The sequence below is a fragment of the Cryphonectria parasitica genome, assembly GCF_011745365.1.
Source record: "Cryphonectria parasitica EP155 unplaced genomic scaffold M406scaffold_1, whole genome shotgun sequence".
Lineage (NCBI taxonomy): Eukaryota > Fungi > Ascomycota > Sordariomycetes > Diaporthales > Cryphonectriaceae > Cryphonectria > Cryphonectria parasitica.
Genome location: NW_024468909.1, coordinates 6,455,517 through 6,474,080, shown reverse-complemented (window position 1 = coordinate 6,474,080; position 18,564 = coordinate 6,455,517). Strand labels below are relative to the sequence as shown.

The window sequence follows — 18,564 nt, the reverse complement described above, 5'->3', positions numbered from 1 at the left end:
TCTCTTCTTTGTTTCAGACACACGGCCAGGCTTGATCACATGACATGTGTAATATTGTTCACAGAGTGGGAAACTTATTGTGCAAGGTACTTGGACTCAGCCAGCAGTATTGTGATCCGGTGGCCAGCGAGGGCATCGCGCTGACTGGTCTTCAGCCTTCATCTAGGACAAAAGATCTCGAGTTACTAGGAAAGAGAGAGGTAGGGGGGGGGGGGAGAGAGAGAGAGAGAGAGAGAGGGAGGGAGACCGCGAGGGACAGAAAGACCAGAACCCGAAAAATACAACCCTCGAAGCAGCTGTGTGGATCTGCTAGGATACTCACTTGTCAGTAAGTACTCAACGTACTATAGCCGTCAGTAAAGTTGATCGACACAGGGGGCAAGAAGCCCCAACGAGGGATAGGACAGGGCAGGGCAGACTGCACGCACACTCTCTCACATAGTAGTCAGAGTCACAACAATACTTACCAGCCACCCAGCTGCTACCGCGTTAATGCACACACGAACGCAGGTAACCGCTTGGTAACCAAAAAGGGCTTGGCAGGCTCACGCAGGACTGGCCCACGGCCCCTGTACGAGGTCCACGACAGGCCTTGATTCGTCTCCACCGCCCTGTGCTACCCCCCAATCGGACACGCTCGCTGAGGGCCGGACTCGCGGGTGTGCCCCTCCACCACGAGGGATGGCGACGAACCACGGGTGTGAGATAAAGTGTAGAGGCTGGTACATGCATCTGCATATATGCATCTAGTGACTCGTCTCGGAAGACAAGAAAGTCCCATCATGTAGGTAGTAAGGATGAGCACACACCGTCCATTTGTGGCCTCGACCACATGTTTCACCATGTTTGGTGGGAATTTCCCCCAGGCGAGCTTTGTGGTCGGTCGAAGGAGTACCATAGTAGTTGTCCCAAGGCGATGCGAAGCTTATCGACGCCACCCATGCAGCTCAGGCACCCGTGCCGCTGCCGTTTCATGCAGGCGGGGAGCTGGTCGGCCACATGTTGTTTCGTGGGGTGTTGGTCGAACTGAACCGTCCTCGCGGACACTCCCGTCAATGATGATGCGAGCAGCTTACTTAGCTGCAGAATGCCATCGAGCTAATAGTTTTGAACACTTCCCAACGCATCGCAGCCCAGCCAGCACAGACCAATGGAGGGACTGCCCAGATATCGAGTCCGCATGGGTACAGGCATGTGTCGTTCGGAGCGTCGGTGCCCAAGTCTGGTCTGGGCAGACCAGGCGTGCTGTTGCAAACATCTACCTCTCCGGCGCGCCGGATCGGATGAGGAGACAAGCAGTGATGAGAACAAGAACGGCTTTGTTTCGAGCTGACAATTGATTTCCAAAACAACAGCAATGAGCTAGCTACGCTGCATCAGTGTAAAAAGGCGCCTTTGAACGGTTGATCCAGTCCAGTGTTACCATATCTCTGAACCCTAGTCTTGCAAACTGTTTGTACAGCCCGTACTCCAAAATGTACAACACCGCAAATGATAAGGAACGGAAAGACTGCACGTAAGCTTGCAGCAGCCGACAGACAACGCCCCTTGACAGAGGCAGTAGATATCCTTTGCCAGTCATCGGCGTTCTTCAAATATAGGCGCCTGGGTCGATCAGGTCATGACCCTTTCCGGCAATGACTTGGTTGACGACGTGCCGCAGATCAACGGGTGCCATGTCCTCGGCGTCGACTATTTCGACCAAGTTGAGCGTGGTACTGCCGAACGTGAGTTTCACGTCGCTCGTCCGGGCGAAGCTCCAGATTCGAACGACCTCGAGAGGGCCTCTAAGATCAGACGACACCTCGCGTCCCGACAGACGTGCCAAGTTTTGCAAGCAGGCGTTGGTAGGTTGCATGTCTTGATTATACTCCCATCGAAAATCATACTCTGGGTGTTCCTCATTCTGAAGTACTGTGTCCATAAGCTTGTTTTCGGCGGGATTTTGTCTCATATATTCCACTTCAATATCACCATTTGCCTTCGGTACGTGGTCCAATGTGATCGAGGTCTCGACCCAGAAGAGTTCTGGCAGCATGGAATCGACAGGAAATCGTATCGCCACCTTGTGATGCATATCAGTCCGCGTGTGGAGGAAGGCCTGGTATGTACGGCAGAGAATGTTGTGAAATTCCCTGTCCAGGCGCCAGCACTCGACGCTACACCAACAGTGTTCTCTGCAAATTGGGCATCGGATAGAAGACTCCGGCAGTTCCAAACAACCAATACAAACCATGCGTTCCAAGTGTGTGTATCTGTCGCCTCTGCAGCAATGCTGGTCAGACGGAAGAGTAAGATTGAGTAAAGTAGAGTGATGTGTACCTCTTGACGACAGTGTGCACCTGTCTAGCAATACCAGTTGTCTGCATTTTGGGCTCGTCACACGCAGGATCGACGATCAATTGCAATGCCAAAGTAACAGGGTTTGTAGAATATTGTTCAAGAGTAAGAACTCGGTAATAAGCTGAGTAGAGATGAAGTAAGGGATCCTCGAGCACATTCAATAATAGAGATTGCTGTTGATGATACGAATGATGAGATTACTTGATTGGCGAGAGAAGAGTGTTTGCCAAATGAGGTCGATTGAGTACTCGTAATACTGACTGGCTCATGCCATCATCTCATATTCGCAGCTAGTTGGGAAGCTGCAATGCATACTTGGGTACTTAGGAAGGAAGGGAGGATACAGGTTACCTGCACCACTTTGAAGTTGAAAGGCAGCGGCGGCTTGAGTTGTTGAAGAGACATGCGGACTATCCTCTTCACGAACACAGTCAAACCAAGCAGGGCGGAAACTGATCGAGCGCTTCATCGCCACAAACAAATGTGATACTTGATCATACTATGGGCAAATATTCTTTGTGATGTATCAATAATGGTTATCCAATCTACTGCATAGCACGATCCGCATCAAGACTCTCGAGGCTGTGCTCTAACAGGAGTGCACTCTTGTTTGATATGAAAACTGGAGCGTTGAAGTTGTGAAGATGAAGGAATGTCGTCTGACGCTTAGCCCTGCGCGGGGGTGGAAGCGATGTGCTGGGCACCCATGTCGTGCAGACGAAACCCCCCTGGAGGGCCCTGAAGGACCCTGCACTTCATGCTCTACTGCTCTACCGCGCTAAGCTACAGGGAGGCCAGGGGTCCCAGCACTAGAGCATTGCTGCCAATTGGACTACAGTACTTCCAGATCTGTGGCCCGAGCTTCAGAAACGTGGACCGCATAGAACTAGAATAGGCCATGACAGAATAGGAGCTCGTTGATTCATGCGTGTCTGCCCTCTGTTGCTGTTGTATCGTTGGTCTTCCTGTTACCAGCCAGAGATGATTATCACGACCAAAACCACAACGTTGTCCACCGTGACACTGTCGTCTTCCTGAACCGGCCGTCGCATCGCATCGCTATGCCTCTACAGACGCCATGGACTTTGTAGGCTAACCTCTTGAAAGAAAAACAAAAGACTCCGAAACCCTGGAGATCTTCAGCAACCCCCATGACTGACTAATATGCATCGCAGTGGTCGAGACTGATAGCGAACACCCCCTTGGCCGAGAACTCACGACGAGATGCTGCCAGAGACCCCGTGAGGCGCCTGCGCCGCTTTGAGAAGGAATATGGCCATCTGCTGGTAAATACTGCGTCCTCCCGTAGACCGGCCCACCATCACTACTGCTTTGACTGACTGCTTCTCCCGTCTTCTCCAAGCATGCATGGCGCACCTCATCCAACCTCGCCAAAGACGATGAGGCCGCGGAAGAAGTCGAGGAATCACTACAGGAGTTGACACATATCCTCAGCGACGAAACCCGCCGACCCCTCCCGCACCCTTGCATCGCGTTCTCGGCCACCAAACAGCTCTACCTCCCCATTGCCAAGATTGCCACGACGTCGTATAATGAATGGATCATAAAGGAGGCTGTTTTGTTCTTCGCAACCCTCGTGGAGAGTGAAGAGGAGGCCTTTGTTGAGAGCGAGGCGTTCGCCTACTGCCTGACAAACCTGCTTGTCAAGATCACGGGCGCCAACAGCATACGCCTCGGTTCGGACACGGAGGCGCGTGTAGTCGAGCTAGCCTTCAACATCACCACCAAGATTCGCCTGGAGCCCAACATCCTCCCAGCGTGGTTCAAATCGCACGGCTCAGGACAGCAGGGGGACGGCCGGGGCCGGGACGAGCGTGACAAGTTTGAGGGGAGGACGAAGAAGCAGGACTTCCCCCTTTTCTACCTACTTGTCGACTACATCCACCATGAAGGCAAGGTCGGCGACTTTGCAAGGACAGGTCTGCTCTACATCATCGAGGCGGCTTCCAACTCGGTGGAGCTGGAGCAGTGGATCGTAGAGAGCGACCTCTCGACGCTCATGGCTACGGGTCTTGGTGCGCTCTATAGCCAGCTGAGCGGGAAGCTGGTCATCGACTATCCGCCCCAAGACCTGCCGCCCATCTTGGCCTTTTCCGACTACCAGCCTCCCGTTCCCAGCCTCGAGGTCGTGCCGTCAACATCACCTGAACTCCAGGCTCATCTTGAGACGTTCCTGTCACATTTGGTCTTCTGGCAGGATGTGCTTAATCACTGCAAGTCGGTCGAGGTCAAGTCGACATTGCTCGAGCATTTCCAAATCATCTTCCTGCAACAATTACTGTAAGCTGCCACTCAGCACCTCTTTATTTTAACGCGTAATGAATGTCATGCTCACTGAAAAATCCAGCTACCCTTCCCTGCTGGAATCCTCGGATATTGATGGCGGTTCTTCAGTGGCCGTATTGACCTATCTGCGCCAAATTCTCGAGTCACTGGATCATCCTGACATGATCAACCTCATCCTCCATTACCTGCTCGGCCTACCCGACGTGGTCACAGTCACTCCAGAAGCGACCTCCAACTCCGTTAGTAAGGCCCGAAAACGGAAGTCCATGGATCTGGCTACAATGATGGCCTCAAAGGCCGACGATGCTGCCGACCCTCTTCTCTTCACCCTCGTCGACCTGATCCTCGCTTGTCTCCGATCGTCTAGCCACCAGACTATTCATGTGACCCTTCAGCTGGTGTCAGCCGTCCTGAAGAGGCACCATCGGTATGCAGTGATGACGTTGGTGCGGACCGAAAACCTTTATGGAGAGATCCCGCATCGCACTGCTGGTGCCCAGCAACAGGAGCTCGAATATTTAATGTCGCTTGCTGGCGGAATTGGTGGCCAGGATAACTTTGACGAGGTGTACGAGAACATCCTCAAGGATACAACTGCCAGAATTGAGAGCCACCCTTGCTCTTTGATGCTCACCGCACCCAAGATCTCCACGACCAACCATAGATTCCCCACAGTCTCGGATTCCTTGCCAGGCGCGCCACGAGACGTCCGCGCCCACACGATACGGGCTGACGATCCACTGCTCACCACCCTACTGGACCACCTTGAACTGTTCTTCCTGAACCCGGTCGAGACAAATCTCGGCATCACGGAGGTTCTATTCGATCTAGCAGTCTGTGGCTTCATGAATATCGAAGGCTGGCTCCTGAGGGCACCGGACAAATACATCTATGATAACGATGACTCGTATCTTCCCCTGTCCCCTACGGGTGATCAGGACGACCCTCTCGACTTGAATGCTGAGGACATCCTCTCCGACGACCCCAAGAAGCTCGATCAGATCAACAAATGTCGACGTAGACCTGTTTGGTCCCCGGCCGACCTTCCGCGGCTCCTCAACATCCTCCAGCTTCTTTCTGATGAGGTGACTACCTTCCGCGGATCAATACCACGGTTCAGCGACCTCCTCCAGCAACGGCGTGAAGCCTTCCAGATCGCCGACGCTGGTCCTCTCCCACCTGTACCGAGACAGGCACCTCCCCTTGGCAACTCGGGACAGGGCACGCCGGGACCAGCGCCATCCAGTATCCATACTTCCAGGAGTGGCTCGCCTGTGAGGGCGGGTGGCTTCGAGGGCTTCGCACAGCGACTTCTCAAGGACCTGAATGACCTAGGCACGCCTAGCCGTGGCAACAGTCCACATGGCCGGAACCTTGGCATCACAGGCGCCAGTGGAGGGTATGGGATAGGCACACCCTCGTCTCTCAACAAGCCTCCACCGGTGCCACCGAAGGATCTGCCGTACGATACCCCTTCCAAGGGCGGCGCGGGCATGACAAGGCCGTTCTCTCCGTCAGGCGGTCAGAGGCTCGAGGAAGATCCCATCAAAGCAAGCCAGGCCGCCGCATTCCAGGCGATTGATCAGCAGATTCTGGCAAGAAAGGTGGGCATTTCGACTAAGAAGAAGAAGGAGGAGGAAACGGCACCACTCCAGCTTGGCGGAAACATCGAGGAGGCGTCGCAGGATGATGGAGACGACTCTATGGAGAATGAAGACAAGCCACCGCCACCACCTGCCAAGGATAGCCAGCCCACACCAGCACAAGTCGATAGGCAAGCCAGCAGCCCACCAGGAGGTACCGCCAGAGATGACATGCATGCGCAGGCAACGATTTTAAGCCCCGAGCGCAGTGAGCGCAGGGTGCCTCCCGAGGAGAAAAAGGTCTCCGTCTCACATGTTCTCACCAATGTGATCATCCTCCAGTCGTTCTTGTTTGAGCTGGCGGCTCTCGTTCAGGTTAGAGCTGGTCTCTTTGATGAAGTGCGCTACGTGTAATTACATGTAGTGGAGGCCTAACCGAAGTAATCTGCCGCATTCCCTCTTGCGTACAGTCATCAGGCTGTTGGCGCTAAGCAATCAATACCCTTTCAAACTGTTAGTTTCGCAATTCCTGTTGCCATCATTGACACCTGCCACTGCTTTTCTCAATAGAATACAATTGGTGCAGGGGGTATGCATCTATCTATACCTTGGGTAAAGCAGAGAGCATCTTGCAGGCGTCTGTGTTTCCTTGATTTGTTGTTGAGGTGGTTGCGTATGTTTTGCCCGACTGAGGCACTTATCGTGGATCTGAGCAGGAAGTACGCTAGATAGGTGATAGAATAGAGGAATTTCTAAAGAACTGTGTTTTGCAAAGGGTATTTCTTTCAGGATGAAAGTTTCTGCTATGTGAACAGAGGAGTTGATCCTGTTTGAGGTTGAAAGCAGCTGACATTTCACCTTGCACAATGTTCACTCGCGAAGTTCACCTTTACCCCTTTGTCATGCAGACCATAGGTTGTCTTCTACCTTATCCGTCTCTACTGCTGTGGTTGAATACTTCATTCTGTGTTGTTCTTCAAAACATTTTGTCAGGATTTTCATAAAATTGATGGTCATCTTCTCCTTGCATTGTTGATAGTACCCTTCTTCAGAGCTAGATGCTAAACTAAATCCTTGCAAAAAAGGATGTTGGTAAGCCTGATCCCATACCTCATTTGAACCGGTCTCGCATTTATGTAACCACCTGTTGTAAACTTAACACGAGAGACTATTCTCTTGTGGCCTTTTTGCCTTCTTGTAATCGTATGCTGACCAGTTTCCGAAATGATTTCTGCACTTGGACAACCAGAATATCTTTCACTTTCTATATTGTCGCTAGCTGACCATAGGAAGAGAAAAAGAGAAGAAGAAACGAAGAGGACAAGAAGAAAACACAAAAAACAAAATGGCCTCAAGCTCGCACGACCTTCCAACCCATCACGCCTTACGAGGATGAAGCTTGAGCATCAGCGGGGGCTTCTTCCACAAGCCAAAGATCCTGCACGAGCGATTCCAGTCCTCGATCTCCTTGGACTCCAGCTCCAGGTCGTACGCAAAAATGAGCTTGGCCAGCATGACGCGCATCTCGAGGTACGCGAGGTTGATCCCCAGACAGGCCCTGGGCCCGGTCGAGAAGGGCTGGAAGGCCCTCTTGTCGTCGCCAAGGCCCTCGCCGAGCCAGCGCTCGGGGATGAACGACTCGGGATCCTTCCAGTACTTGGGGTGCCTGGCGAGGGTGTAGATGTCGCCAGAGACGGTGATGCCCTCTGGTATATACTCGCCGTCGATCGTGGCGCCGGGGCTGTCCCGCGGCAGGCCGATGGCCACGGGCGGGGAGATCCGGAGCCCTTCCTCGATGACGCCGTGCAGGTACTGGCACCGGGCCGCTGCGTCTCCTGTGATCTCCTCCGGGGCGCTGAACGTGGAGCGGATCTCGTGGGTCAGCTTGGCGAGGCACTCTGGGTTCTTGAGCAGCCAGAACATGATGGCGGACAGCGCGGTGGCGGTGGTCTCGGAGCCGGCGACAATCAGCGTCTGCGAGGTGCCCATGATGAAGTCTGCGGTGACCTCCTTCTTCTTGATCAGGTGGCTGAAGAAGTCCTGGCGCTCCAGGGAGTCGGCGGGGGCGGCAAGGCGCCTCTCGGTCTTGTCGACGGCCATGGCCCGCGACTTCTCCGATACCTCGCGCATCTTGGCCAGCCGGGAGCCCCAGATGATCGGGAGGGTCAGCCTCAGCCAGGTCTGTTTCTTCATCGAGTGGTCGAGGGCCTGGTAGAGCGACCAGTCGAGGATGCCCTGCACCCACTCGCTCGATGCGTTGGCTATAGCGCCAAATGGTTCTCCAAAGGCAAGATCGCCTTTAAAATGAGAGGAAGAAAAAAGAAGGAGCCAAAGAGTTAGCACAGGAGAAGACAAGATTCTAGTGAGCCGAGGAGACACAGAGAGAGAAAAAGCACATACCAATCACATCAAATGTCAACCAGTTCCAGGCCTCGACAATATCGACAGGCTTCTTACCGCCCTCGCCCAGGATCCCGAGCTGCTTGATCAGCAGGTCCACATACTGATGCACAACCTCCTCCTGATCCCGCAGAGCGCGGGCGCTGAAGGCATGCGAGAGGGCCCGGCGCTGCTCGGCGTGGACAGCCGGGTCGCGCACCGAGGTAATGCGCGGCTCCTCGCGCTCGTAGATGGGCGACTTGAGAAAACGCTTCTTGCCCTGGGTGACGTGGCCGTAGATGTCTTGGTAGGCGGTCACCGAGGCGAAGGTCAGATCGTTGGGGCCGACGCGGACGATGTCACCATGCTTCTGGAAGAGCTCTTGCATCCGGAAGGTGTGCATGCCGGTGGCGTTGGACCGCTTCAGCCATGTCTGGAGGGGTTTGTGTCTCGTGTCAGCGACGAATTGGTGGGTTCTCTTCAAGAGAAGAGGAGGAGGTAGCAAGGAGCTGGGCAATTCTGCTTGAAGAAGAAGGGGAGGGGGGGGGGGGGGAGGATGGAGTATATTTACCTCGCTTAGGGCAGCAAGCTTAGGGCCTGGGTACTTGGCCAGGGGATGAAAGTAAAGCAGATATATGCATCGTGCCAAGACGTATGCCACGCCGAGCTGCGAAAAGTGATCACAAAGTCAGCTCCCAATGATCCAAGAAACCTCTCCGCAATCAACTCTCTCCACACCGAGGCCCAGAGCATTCGGGACATACAGTGATGAACCCTAGGAGGGCGCTACGCGTTGGTAGCGTCGCGTAGGGCAGCTGAACCGAAAGCATCTCGCCTCTTTTATCAAATCAACGAGGTCCTGTAGTTGGCGTCTGAATTGAGTTCGTTGAGAGGCGCGATGACGGTTTATGCCAAGCGCAAGAGATCTAACTCTAATCCTCCCTCTCTCTCTGTGTGTGAGAAGTTAATTATATATTGTATCCTAATTGACCCCCTGGCCAGCGAGGAGAAACATCATTACCGACCGAACGGGGAAGGTCAAACGTCTTATGCGGTTGCGTTGCTTTGCGTTATCGTTACCTTCGCGTTGATCTTTCGTACTCGTATCTCGGTTTCGTGCTGCCACCCTGGTCGTCTTGATGCGAACTGTTGCAGGCGAATCGTAGCCATGCAGATCTGGGTTCACTTGTAGTGGGGGGGGGGGGTGGGTGGACTTACATATCAACGACATCATCCCCTTTTCTTTGAGACATGCATTATATGATATATCCCGGTCTGTTTGAATAACAAGTACTTACGGAAGACACATACACATTTTACTTTGTCTTGTGTCGAATCCTATTACGACAACGTAACTGACATTCTTTTGATTATCAATCTAATAATGACTTAATAACCACACTGCTTCGATGCGCAATACTGGGCTCACATTCCTCATATCCTTTTCTTCGATAACAAAGCCTATTAAGGCAGTCAATGTAGCACCAGCCTAATTGAGCGTCTGAGCCTTTCAATATTCCTAGTCATGACAACATTGCCTATCAAAGCAACCACATCAAGTACCACTGTATGCTTAATGACTTGCTCCCTCATGGTGAGTGGGGCCGGCTTCGAATGACGACCAGCTTTTTGTTTTTGTATATAGATGAATCGTACTCGTACCCAAGCAATGCAGGCGAACATCGGGTTTGAGGGGTGGGGCTCACGTATTTGAATCACTTGTGAATTGCCAGGCGCGCGTATATGGGTATTGGAGACCCCGTAATAATCGCAAACGCCTGCTTCCATTTTCTCCGAAAGTGGAAACTTAAGCTTTACTCGGTAATTATGGACCAATTCAATAATCGGGAATCAATATGGCAATGTACGAGACCTTGTACAATACCATGATACTGAATAATCTATGTATCGATAGATCAGAATATTTGCGTGTCAGAGCCAAATGACCATTGAATGCTTGGGCCGCACGATGACTTTTGTGTAAGTAATTGTATTATGCCTTGGCCCACGAAATAATACTGTTCTGCCAAGACCCAAGATTATTGGTTGGCCTTGTGGGTGGTCCAACTCTTGTATAATGCCCCCTCATGAGCACATGCATGGGATTTACCGAGGTCGTATATTCATAGTCTCGACACACACGAACGTTGCTCGACTCCCGATGACGCTTTACAGGGGCTTTGCCGGCTGTTGGTGACATAGTATTCCCCGAGGACTTACTAAGGGACTTTGTACTTGGGCCATCTAATTCCTTTCTCAAGAAAGTTTTACACATCAAAGTCCCCCCTCTCGTACGCCTCATGCTCCCTCTTCATCTCCATTTTCACCCACACAAACGTGACAATCGCCCAGCACGTAATATAGCTGAATAGCACGCCCAGCGACAAGCCAAAGGCATAGTGGAACTCCAGCGTCCAAATAACAGCCGACACGCTCCCAATGTACACGCATACCCCCAAGGTCCACCACAGGGTCAGGTTGAAGAAGAAGCGGCGAAACATGGGATTGGTGGCATAGCGATCATTGTACCTTGTCCTGAACTCACGGTCCTGCAAGCCGTCGACAGCCATGAAGTCCTCGGCGGCGTAGTAGATCAGAGGCCGCAGCGGGGTCCCAATGGGTTGGGAGTTGATGCCGATGGGTATCCTGAAAGGGTGCAGCGTGGTGACGACCATCAAAACGCCGAGAAATCCCATCAGGAAGCTGGGCCCGTACAGGTACAGCTTAGGGATGGCCAGCGTGCTGCCCACCACAAAGGGGACCAGGGCGACGATCATGGCGACGGCATAGACCCAGCTGGTTGCGTCGAGCTGCCAGCGGCTCGTAGACAGCAGCGGGGCGCAGACGTCTGGGTGTAAGAAGAGCCGATAGACACGGGCGAGCAGGATCCATAGCTCGCCGATGCCGAAGGAGGCGATGGCGGACCCGAGAATGGCTTTGTCAAACTGCCGAGGTGGTGGCACGGGGCACGGGTGCTGGCCTGGGTACTGCGAGAAGCACTCCTCGTGCCATGCAGATCGGTGTGAGCGGTACCACGAGTAGTAGATGATGCAGGGGACGACGATGTCGAAGAGGATGATCATGGGCAGGCCGAGGGTGATGCCCAGGTGCTGCCACGGGTGGGCTTCCTTGATGGCCAGCCTCGTCTCCTTGCGCCGGAGCCGGGACAGCTCCCGCGTGTTGGCCGTGTCTGATGTCCTCACCACGTCGAGCACAGGATTGCTGCCATTGGTGGCCGGCCTTCTCTCGGATTCGGTCTCGTGTTCGGTTGGTGGCCGCGTCGATGAGGTGCCCAAGGTGCCGTCTTCCTCCTTATTGAATTGTCCCTGGTCCGTCACTGACGACTCGGTGCTCGGAGCTGTTTCGTCCTTGTCGGCCGGAGGCGGTACGGGACCGAACTCCTTTTCTGCGTAATCTATTGCATCCATACTTTTCTTTCTTTTCTAGGGTACGTGAGCCAGGAGGTGACAACGATGACAAAGGAGAGCACGGAGCAGAGAGGAAGAACGGCGTGAGGGTTGGAAAGCTCTCAAAAGTGTGGGGAGAAGGAGAGGAAAAGGCGTTTTCTGTGGGGGAGGAAGAGTCAAGGCCTCTTCCAGCGCAGAGAGGGGGAAAAAAAGAGGAGAATGAAAAAGAGTAGAGATAGAAAATGGAGCGGTAGGGCTAATCTTTATGGAGAACTCGTCGAGACACAGTAAATAAATAGATCGTGCCATGGTGGCTCTGGGGTTGTAGTGGTCCGGCGTTACCGGAACCACCGTAGGGAGAGCAGCGATGGCACGCAGCGAAAGGAGGGGGGGGGGGGGGGAGAGAAGAGAAGGGATAATCAGGGACCCTTGAGATGGGACTCTTTTCTCAAGGGGTCCTCAAGTGCGCGTCTGTTTTGTTCTGTCTTTTCTTGGGGGAGGGCGTGACAACTCCCTTCCGACGCATCCGGGGTTGGTTGAAATCGGAGCCTCTTGGAATTCCTTTTCTAGAGCCTTCCCACTGTCAGCATGAATGATAAATGGCTGACATATCTGAGATGTTTGTCTGCTCCTCCCTTTTGGAAAGACCAACTTCCCGCGCCGTCTTCTCTTTCTTCTAAGAGGACGTTTGCGGAGGGGGACCCTGGACCCTTGGCAGCCCCTGAAGCTCGAAGACTTTTTGAGTGCCGCACCCCGGACAGATCCGATTAGCTGCTAGAACCCACTACAGTTTAGGCTGCAGATCCAAGCAAGATCTCGTTAGACTGGAGGGGCCCCTGACGTGTGGGGGGACGCTTCTTTGCTGCAACCTCAACTTTGAATACAAACTCACCTGCAGTGAAGTGGTGAATGCCCAAAAGAGGACTGACTTTCAAGACCTCATTGAGGTTCTCGTCCAGGTGTCACTTGAGAGGCCTTCATAGGCTCCCCAAGATGTCTACAGAGCTCACTTTTCCATCCCCCAACCTTGGGGTCAACCCGTCTACCCGACATTGTCTCATCTACTTCCTCACCGGCAACCCAGGCCTCATCGACTACTATGCCCCATTCCTGACGCATCTCCGCTCCCTCCTGAACGATATTGAGGTCCGTCGCAAGCACAAGGTCGCCTTCCACCTCTACGGCCGCGACCTCGCTGGCTTCAACGACGCCGACCACGCCGCCCCCTTCAACGCCACCAGCAACCCGCCCCACGACGTCGAGTCCCAGATCCAGCATGCATTCCGTCACATCATTGCCGCGAACCACATACCAACGACCATCACCTCCCCCGATGGCGGCAAGGTGCAGCGCGGCGGCCAGCCCTTCGATGAGGTCGTGCTGATGGGCCACAGCCTGGGCACCTACCTCGCCCTCGAGATCTTCCACCGCCACCTGCACGACCCAGACATCGCCCCAGGCCTGAACCTGAAGTCCGGCGTGCTGCTCTTCGCCACCATCGCCCACCTCGCCAAGAGCCGCAAGGGTGTGCAGCTCGACCTCATACGCCGCACCCCGGTCCTCTCGACCCACGTCCACACCATCGCCCGTTCCCTCCTCTGGCTGCTACCCGTCGCCTTCATCCGCTGGTTCACGGCCACCGTGCTCTCCATGGCGCCCCATGCTGCGGCCACCACCACACGGTTCCTGACGTCGCGCGATGGCATCTACCAGGCGCTGTACCTCGGCATGGACGAGATGAAGGTCATCAGCGAGGAGACCTGGGCCGAAGAGCTGTGGGAGATTGCCGACGAGGCTGTTGCTCATGCGCACGAGGTGCCCAAGTTCTTCATCCTATTTGGAAAGGATGACCATTGGGTGCCGAACCAGCACCGTGATAAGTTTATAGAGGAGAGGGAGAAACATTCGGCGAGGGAGGATGCGCCCAAGACGAAGAGGGGGCGGACGAGGATCGTAATCGATGAGGAGGGGCTGCCGCATGACTTTTGTATCAGTAAGTGAACAAAACCAGAAGTCATGGGGAGAGGAGGAGCGTGGACGATAAAATCGAATGCTGACGTGTGGGAAACAGATCACAGCGAGACCGTTGCGAACAAGGTAGGCGTTTGGATCGATGAGATTGCGGAACACCCATGAGCCAAGGCAAAGGTGTGGTGAACGCAGCAAGACCGAAGAACATCACAGCTTGCGAGACCCGATGCATAGAACACTTCACAGGCCGATATCTTCGGCAGCGAGGTGTGACATGGGTTGGAGCACACACATTAAGGACGAAGTGTGCTGCCTAGCGGTGGGAATGCTCCTCTTGCCTGCAGCCTTAAGAATCCTGGAGGGGAGAGCAACCATGTTCGACGTCAAGATGAAAAGTTCAGGACTTCTTTGAGTCTTGAGAGACGGGAAGCAAATAGACACAAGCTGTCTGGAGGGTTTGCTGCTCTAAAGCATTAAGAGGAGTGTCGTGATACTCGTTCTACGAGGTAGTCTCACAGGAGACTGGATCTAGCCGAGGAAGTCAACGGACGGGTTGGTGCGCTCTCACTGGGTTGGTGAACTACATTTCATAAAAAGGAATTACTTGACATCTCAGCTAGCGTGGGACCTCCATCACCAGACGGCAGCAACTTGATGTATCATGAAGGACCAGCTTTGCAGGCCATTATACTGCTACTGGATTCTCAGCCCTTTGAGAGGCAGACGACCCACGAAGACTATGAAATTTGATTATCTAACCTAAAGCATCGAATTGCAGAACACTCGGTCAAATCATTACTCAACTGGCCAGCTTTCAACCGGAAATATACTGCCCTCTCTCGTGTATCAAGAGTTTGCCTCCCCCAAGGTCTTTCTGACCAGCGGCTTCAATCCACCCTCGATGAATTCCGGCGACCGCCAGTCCGACCAGTCATGGTTTAGCAAGCCCCAAGACTCATCCGCATCCTGCTTGTCCTGCCTGGTATAGTAACTTCCCCCAATCACCCAAATCATCCACCCGGTCCCTGGGAACTCCTCGCCGAGGAACTTTTGCACACACTTGGCATACATGCCGTCCTTCCACGTCGTTGCGTCCTGAGTGAACCCCCACTCCGTCATGATGACCGGGAAACGGTTTGTCGCGGTACTATTCCCATTCCTGCTGCTCTTCTTGCCGTCGTCGCTCCGCTGGGCGGCCGAGTAGCCCGCCTCGACGAGCCCCTCGTGATAGCTAGGGCAGTCCGTGACGGGCGACACGATGTCGTAGCTGTGCAGCTCGAGCACAAGCTTGTCCTCGGACCCGGCAAAGTCGGCCAGGTCGAAGGGGGCGGTGCCTGGCTCGAGGGGCTCGCCGCTCACGACGGGGCGCAGGTCGGTGTCGCCGCCCAGGCCGGAGAGGAAGATCAGCACGTCCGGGTGGGCGAGGCTGATGGCGGTGGCGCCGCGCTTGATTTGCTCGTACCAGACTTCCCAGGTGTATGCCTCTAGCAAGTCGGGGTTGGACTCGCTGAAGGGGGGTCGGAGCTCGTTGTAGAGAGACATAGACATGAGGTTTGGCCATTGCTTGCCCTGTGTTTTTTTTTTATGAGTTGCTTAGTGATATAGGTTGCAGAAAGGGGTGGGTCTTATGAAAATAAACGTGTTTGGAAGAGGAGGGGGGGGGGGGGAGGGTTGTGAAGGGACTCACGTGGGTTGCCATATATGAAAGACCGCGTGTCCAGTTGGAAGGCGAGAAGTACGCATCATTCCACCAAGTGTTTCCATCGAATGGATCACAACACCACGATGCTCTGGATACGTGGTTGTCTAGGTGGACGAAGATATCGTGCTTTGCACATTCCGCTGCAATAGCATCGTAGACCTAATCCTATGTCGTCAGTCAAAACTGCTCGAACTGGGGTCAATGTATAATTAGCTAGAAAGACATCTTCTGACCTGTAGCCGCGTGGTCTCGTTGTTGAACGACGGATTATTCGCGACAACCTGGTTGAATATCTCGGTGCCATTCTCCACGCCCAGGGCACTCGTGAAGGCCGTCACGATGGGGATGTCGGCCATGTCGTTCTCGTAGATCTGGTCGATCATCTCCGTGGCGTAAGTCAGGCGGATCGAGTTCATGCCCAGGCTTTGGATCCTCGTCACGATCGTCTCGATGGACTGGTACTGGAGACCCTCGGGGACCATGGTCATCTCAGCACCGGGCCAGTTCACGCCGGCGTAGCTGACCTTGGATCCATCCGCTGCGATAATCCAGGAGTCGGCCGTCTTGAATGGGCCGTTCTGGGATGGCGGGTTGGGCTTCTCGCCTGCGGACAGTGCCACAGAGAGAAGACCAACTAGGAGCCCAGAAGTGTTCATCATCGTGATTACTATATAGTAAGTTATGGTGTAGTCAATAGTAATCAATACTTACTGCAAGGGGGTGTTGCGAACAAGGTCAGAAAATGAGAAGAAGTCAAACTTGAAGATAGTGTGAGGGGTTTCTTGATGGAATCATGGGGGCAAAAGAGTTTTTACTTATAGTTATATGCTTTATTCTCAATAATGAAGCAAAGGCACTAATGAGCAAAACTCATGGAGTGCCATTGTATGGCTTCTTGAGAGTAAAGTTAATTAGCCCACGCCTTAGGTCAAATAGCAGTCTCGCAAAGGAGCTTGATTGGCTCCCATTTAGAGCCCATACCGTTCTCTTGAGGTGGCGTGAACCGGAAAAAGAGAGAAAAACATCACACCAGAATTAATTTCAACTTATAACACCTTATTCCTACCTAAAAGTATATGTTCTGTAGTGACTAGGAGATAGTGCGACTTGCTAGGATCAATAGGTATCATTCTGCAACAAGTATCAGAGCAGCCCTAGTAAAACCATCCTTGCCTAGCTTCATAGTCAGGAGCCTGCGGAGGAGAATACCTGACGACACGTTGCCGGTGGAGAGCGCCGCTCGAGGTGTGAACGGTGCGCGGTGGCGTGACCGGTAGGTCGACCTGTTGGCGGTCCGCGCTCCTTGATGACGATGTGAGGTTGTTGTACGATTGACTGGATTCGTAGCTCTCCGCTGCAAACTCCTGGTGCCCAGAGGGCTCGTGGGCAGGAAGCTGTGTGGTGGCGTTCGTCATTGTGGCGCAAGAGCTGGCGGCATCTGGAGACTGTGACGGAGACTCGACTTGGTCTTGCTCTTTGCCTGAGGCGGCGGTATTATGGCTGGGACAGCCTACGGTCATGGTGTCAGGAAGGGAACTTTGGCTTCAAAATAGCATGTTCGATATGCTTTCGCATGTATTGCTTCTACTCTGTTGCGGGCAAGCGCCTATTATTCCTGTTGTGCTCGGGTGTAGGCTACCTGGGAATCTTTATACCAGACTTACTGTGAAGTGAAGGTGTTGGGTATAATTACTGACCTCGTTTTATGACAATCTTACTATGCGTTTGCAATGTCGCTGTCGTTGTCATGCGCAATTTATACTCTCATCAGCGGGACAAGGTAGAAATGAACATCTATTATTGAATGATTCATGACAACATATGACCAACAGATGAGTTCCGATGACATTTATTTGAGGGAAAGGTGCTGGAATGACAGGCGAACTTCAGTGCCTTCCTACGGGGCTCTATCAGCGCAGGGCTTCTCTGCAAATATGTACAGTGAAGGACAGGAGCGGTTTCGGTATAAATATAGAAGTGTAAGATTATTCTTCCTGTAATTCAGTCCGCTGCGCCTGATGCTATGCCGTGCTATGAAAAATGCCAAACGCCGTATGCCGAAACAATGCCAAACCCGTGCCACGTCGTTCTTATGCAATCTACGGTCGAATCCAATTCTGTGTTGCCATGAGCAACTTGACGGGGAAAATTATCGAGCGACCCCATCTAGTCAGTTCCCGTTCCCTCATCCCAATCAACCCACCTACGAATAGCCTCGTCGACCCTCAGGACACCCTCTCTCGTGGCATCCACCTCGAACCACTCCTTGTGCATCTTCCCGCATGCCTCGCACGCACCGGTACCCCGATCCGACAGCCTCATGCCCAGACCTGACAGCTCCAGGTGGATGAGACGCTCCACCTTGTGACTATGTGGCATCTTGCGCGGCTCAACGTCAGACCCTGTCTGGATGTAAGGGTAGAACCGGATCAGTGATAGATCGTATCCACACTGGCGCTTCCACTCCGTCATCCTGCGCATCACATTGTTCGCCCGGCCGATCTTGAGGAGCATTGTTTTCTTGTCATCACCACTGCTGAGCTGCATGCTACGTGTTGTCGTCGGGCTGTTGGTGCCGACGGTGTTGGCGGCGTTGGCGAAGAGCGTGAGCACATCGCTGGGGTTGCGCTCCAAGGCGCCGCGTGGTCTCGTGTTGGGCGGCTCGAGGGCGCGCTCGGTGGGCTCGAGGATGGATCGAGCATTGACCACGGACGGGGCGTGGGTTTGTGACTGAGGGGTCAACCAGAAGATGTAGATGTAGCCTTCCTCGTCTCCCTTTGAGACAGGCTTAGCCAGCTCTTTCATAAGTTTATGTGCGGTATCGGGAGAGGCGTCGCTCGGAATCAGGGAGAGGTACTGTGACGTCTCAAAA

At 53.6% G+C, this 18,564-nt stretch overlaps 6 protein-coding genes across 6 annotated transcripts; 3 read left to right on the top strand and 3 right to left on the bottom strand.

The window, feature by feature from the left end:
- Nucleotides 1-1,475: 1,475 nt before the first annotated feature.
- Nucleotides 1,476-2,350, top strand: M406DRAFT_326570 (uncharacterized protein; the record flags this gene model as incomplete). Its single annotated transcript, XM_040920104.1, has 5 exons — nucleotides 1,476-1,516; nucleotides 1,664-1,847; nucleotides 1,928-2,104; nucleotides 2,271-2,291; nucleotides 2,336-2,350. 5 exons carry the CDS (start codon nucleotides 1,476-1,478, stop codon nucleotides 2,348-2,350), a joined length of 438 nt encoding a protein of 145 aa, XP_040782134.1.
- A 1,168-nt stretch (nucleotides 2,351-3,518) lies between these two features.
- M406DRAFT_247894 (uncharacterized protein) lies at nucleotides 3,519-6,647 on the top strand (the record flags this gene model as incomplete). The annotated part of the gene is made up of 4 exons (XM_040916492.1): nucleotides 3,519-3,629; nucleotides 3,707-4,644; nucleotides 4,712-6,416; nucleotides 6,498-6,647. Coding segments are annotated over 4 exons (2,904 nt in total), but the record flags the coding sequence as incomplete, so codon positions are not given.
- Nucleotides 6,648-7,485: 838 nt separating this feature from the next.
- Nucleotides 7,486-9,442, bottom strand: M406DRAFT_344509 (cytochrome P450; the record flags this gene model as incomplete). Its single annotated transcript, XM_040921984.1, has 4 exons — nucleotides 7,486-8,530; nucleotides 8,634-9,045; nucleotides 9,184-9,279; nucleotides 9,377-9,442. 4 exons carry the CDS (start codon nucleotides 9,440-9,442, stop codon nucleotides 7,611-7,613), a joined length of 1,494 nt encoding a protein of 497 aa, XP_040782132.1. The 3' UTR covers nucleotides 7,486-7,610.
- Nucleotides 9,443-10,591: 1,149 nt separating this feature from the next.
- On the bottom strand, nucleotides 10,592-11,494 carry M406DRAFT_354716 (uncharacterized protein). The gene has a single exon (XM_040922985.1). The coding sequence runs from the start codon at nucleotides 11,387-11,389 to the stop codon at nucleotides 10,880-10,882; it is 510 nt and encodes a 169-aa protein (XP_040782131.1). The 5' UTR covers nucleotides 11,390-11,494; the 3' UTR covers nucleotides 10,592-10,879.
- Nucleotides 11,495-13,012: 1,518 nt separating this feature from the next.
- Nucleotides 13,013-14,155, top strand: M406DRAFT_32811 (uncharacterized protein; the record flags this gene model as incomplete). Its single annotated transcript, XM_040920285.1, has 2 exons — nucleotides 13,013-14,012; nucleotides 14,091-14,155. 2 exons carry the CDS (start codon nucleotides 13,013-13,015, stop codon nucleotides 14,153-14,155), a joined length of 1,065 nt encoding a protein of 354 aa, XP_040782130.1.
- Nucleotides 14,156-14,854: 699 nt separating this feature from the next.
- M406DRAFT_25834 (family 5 glycoside hydrolase) lies at nucleotides 14,855-16,270 on the bottom strand (the record flags this gene model as incomplete). The annotated part of the gene is made up of 3 exons (XM_040917225.1): nucleotides 14,855-15,559; nucleotides 15,678-15,851; nucleotides 15,926-16,270. Coding segments are annotated over 3 exons (1,224 nt in total), but the record flags the coding sequence as incomplete, so codon positions are not given.
- Between the last annotated feature and the right edge of the window lie 2,294 nt (nucleotides 16,271-18,564).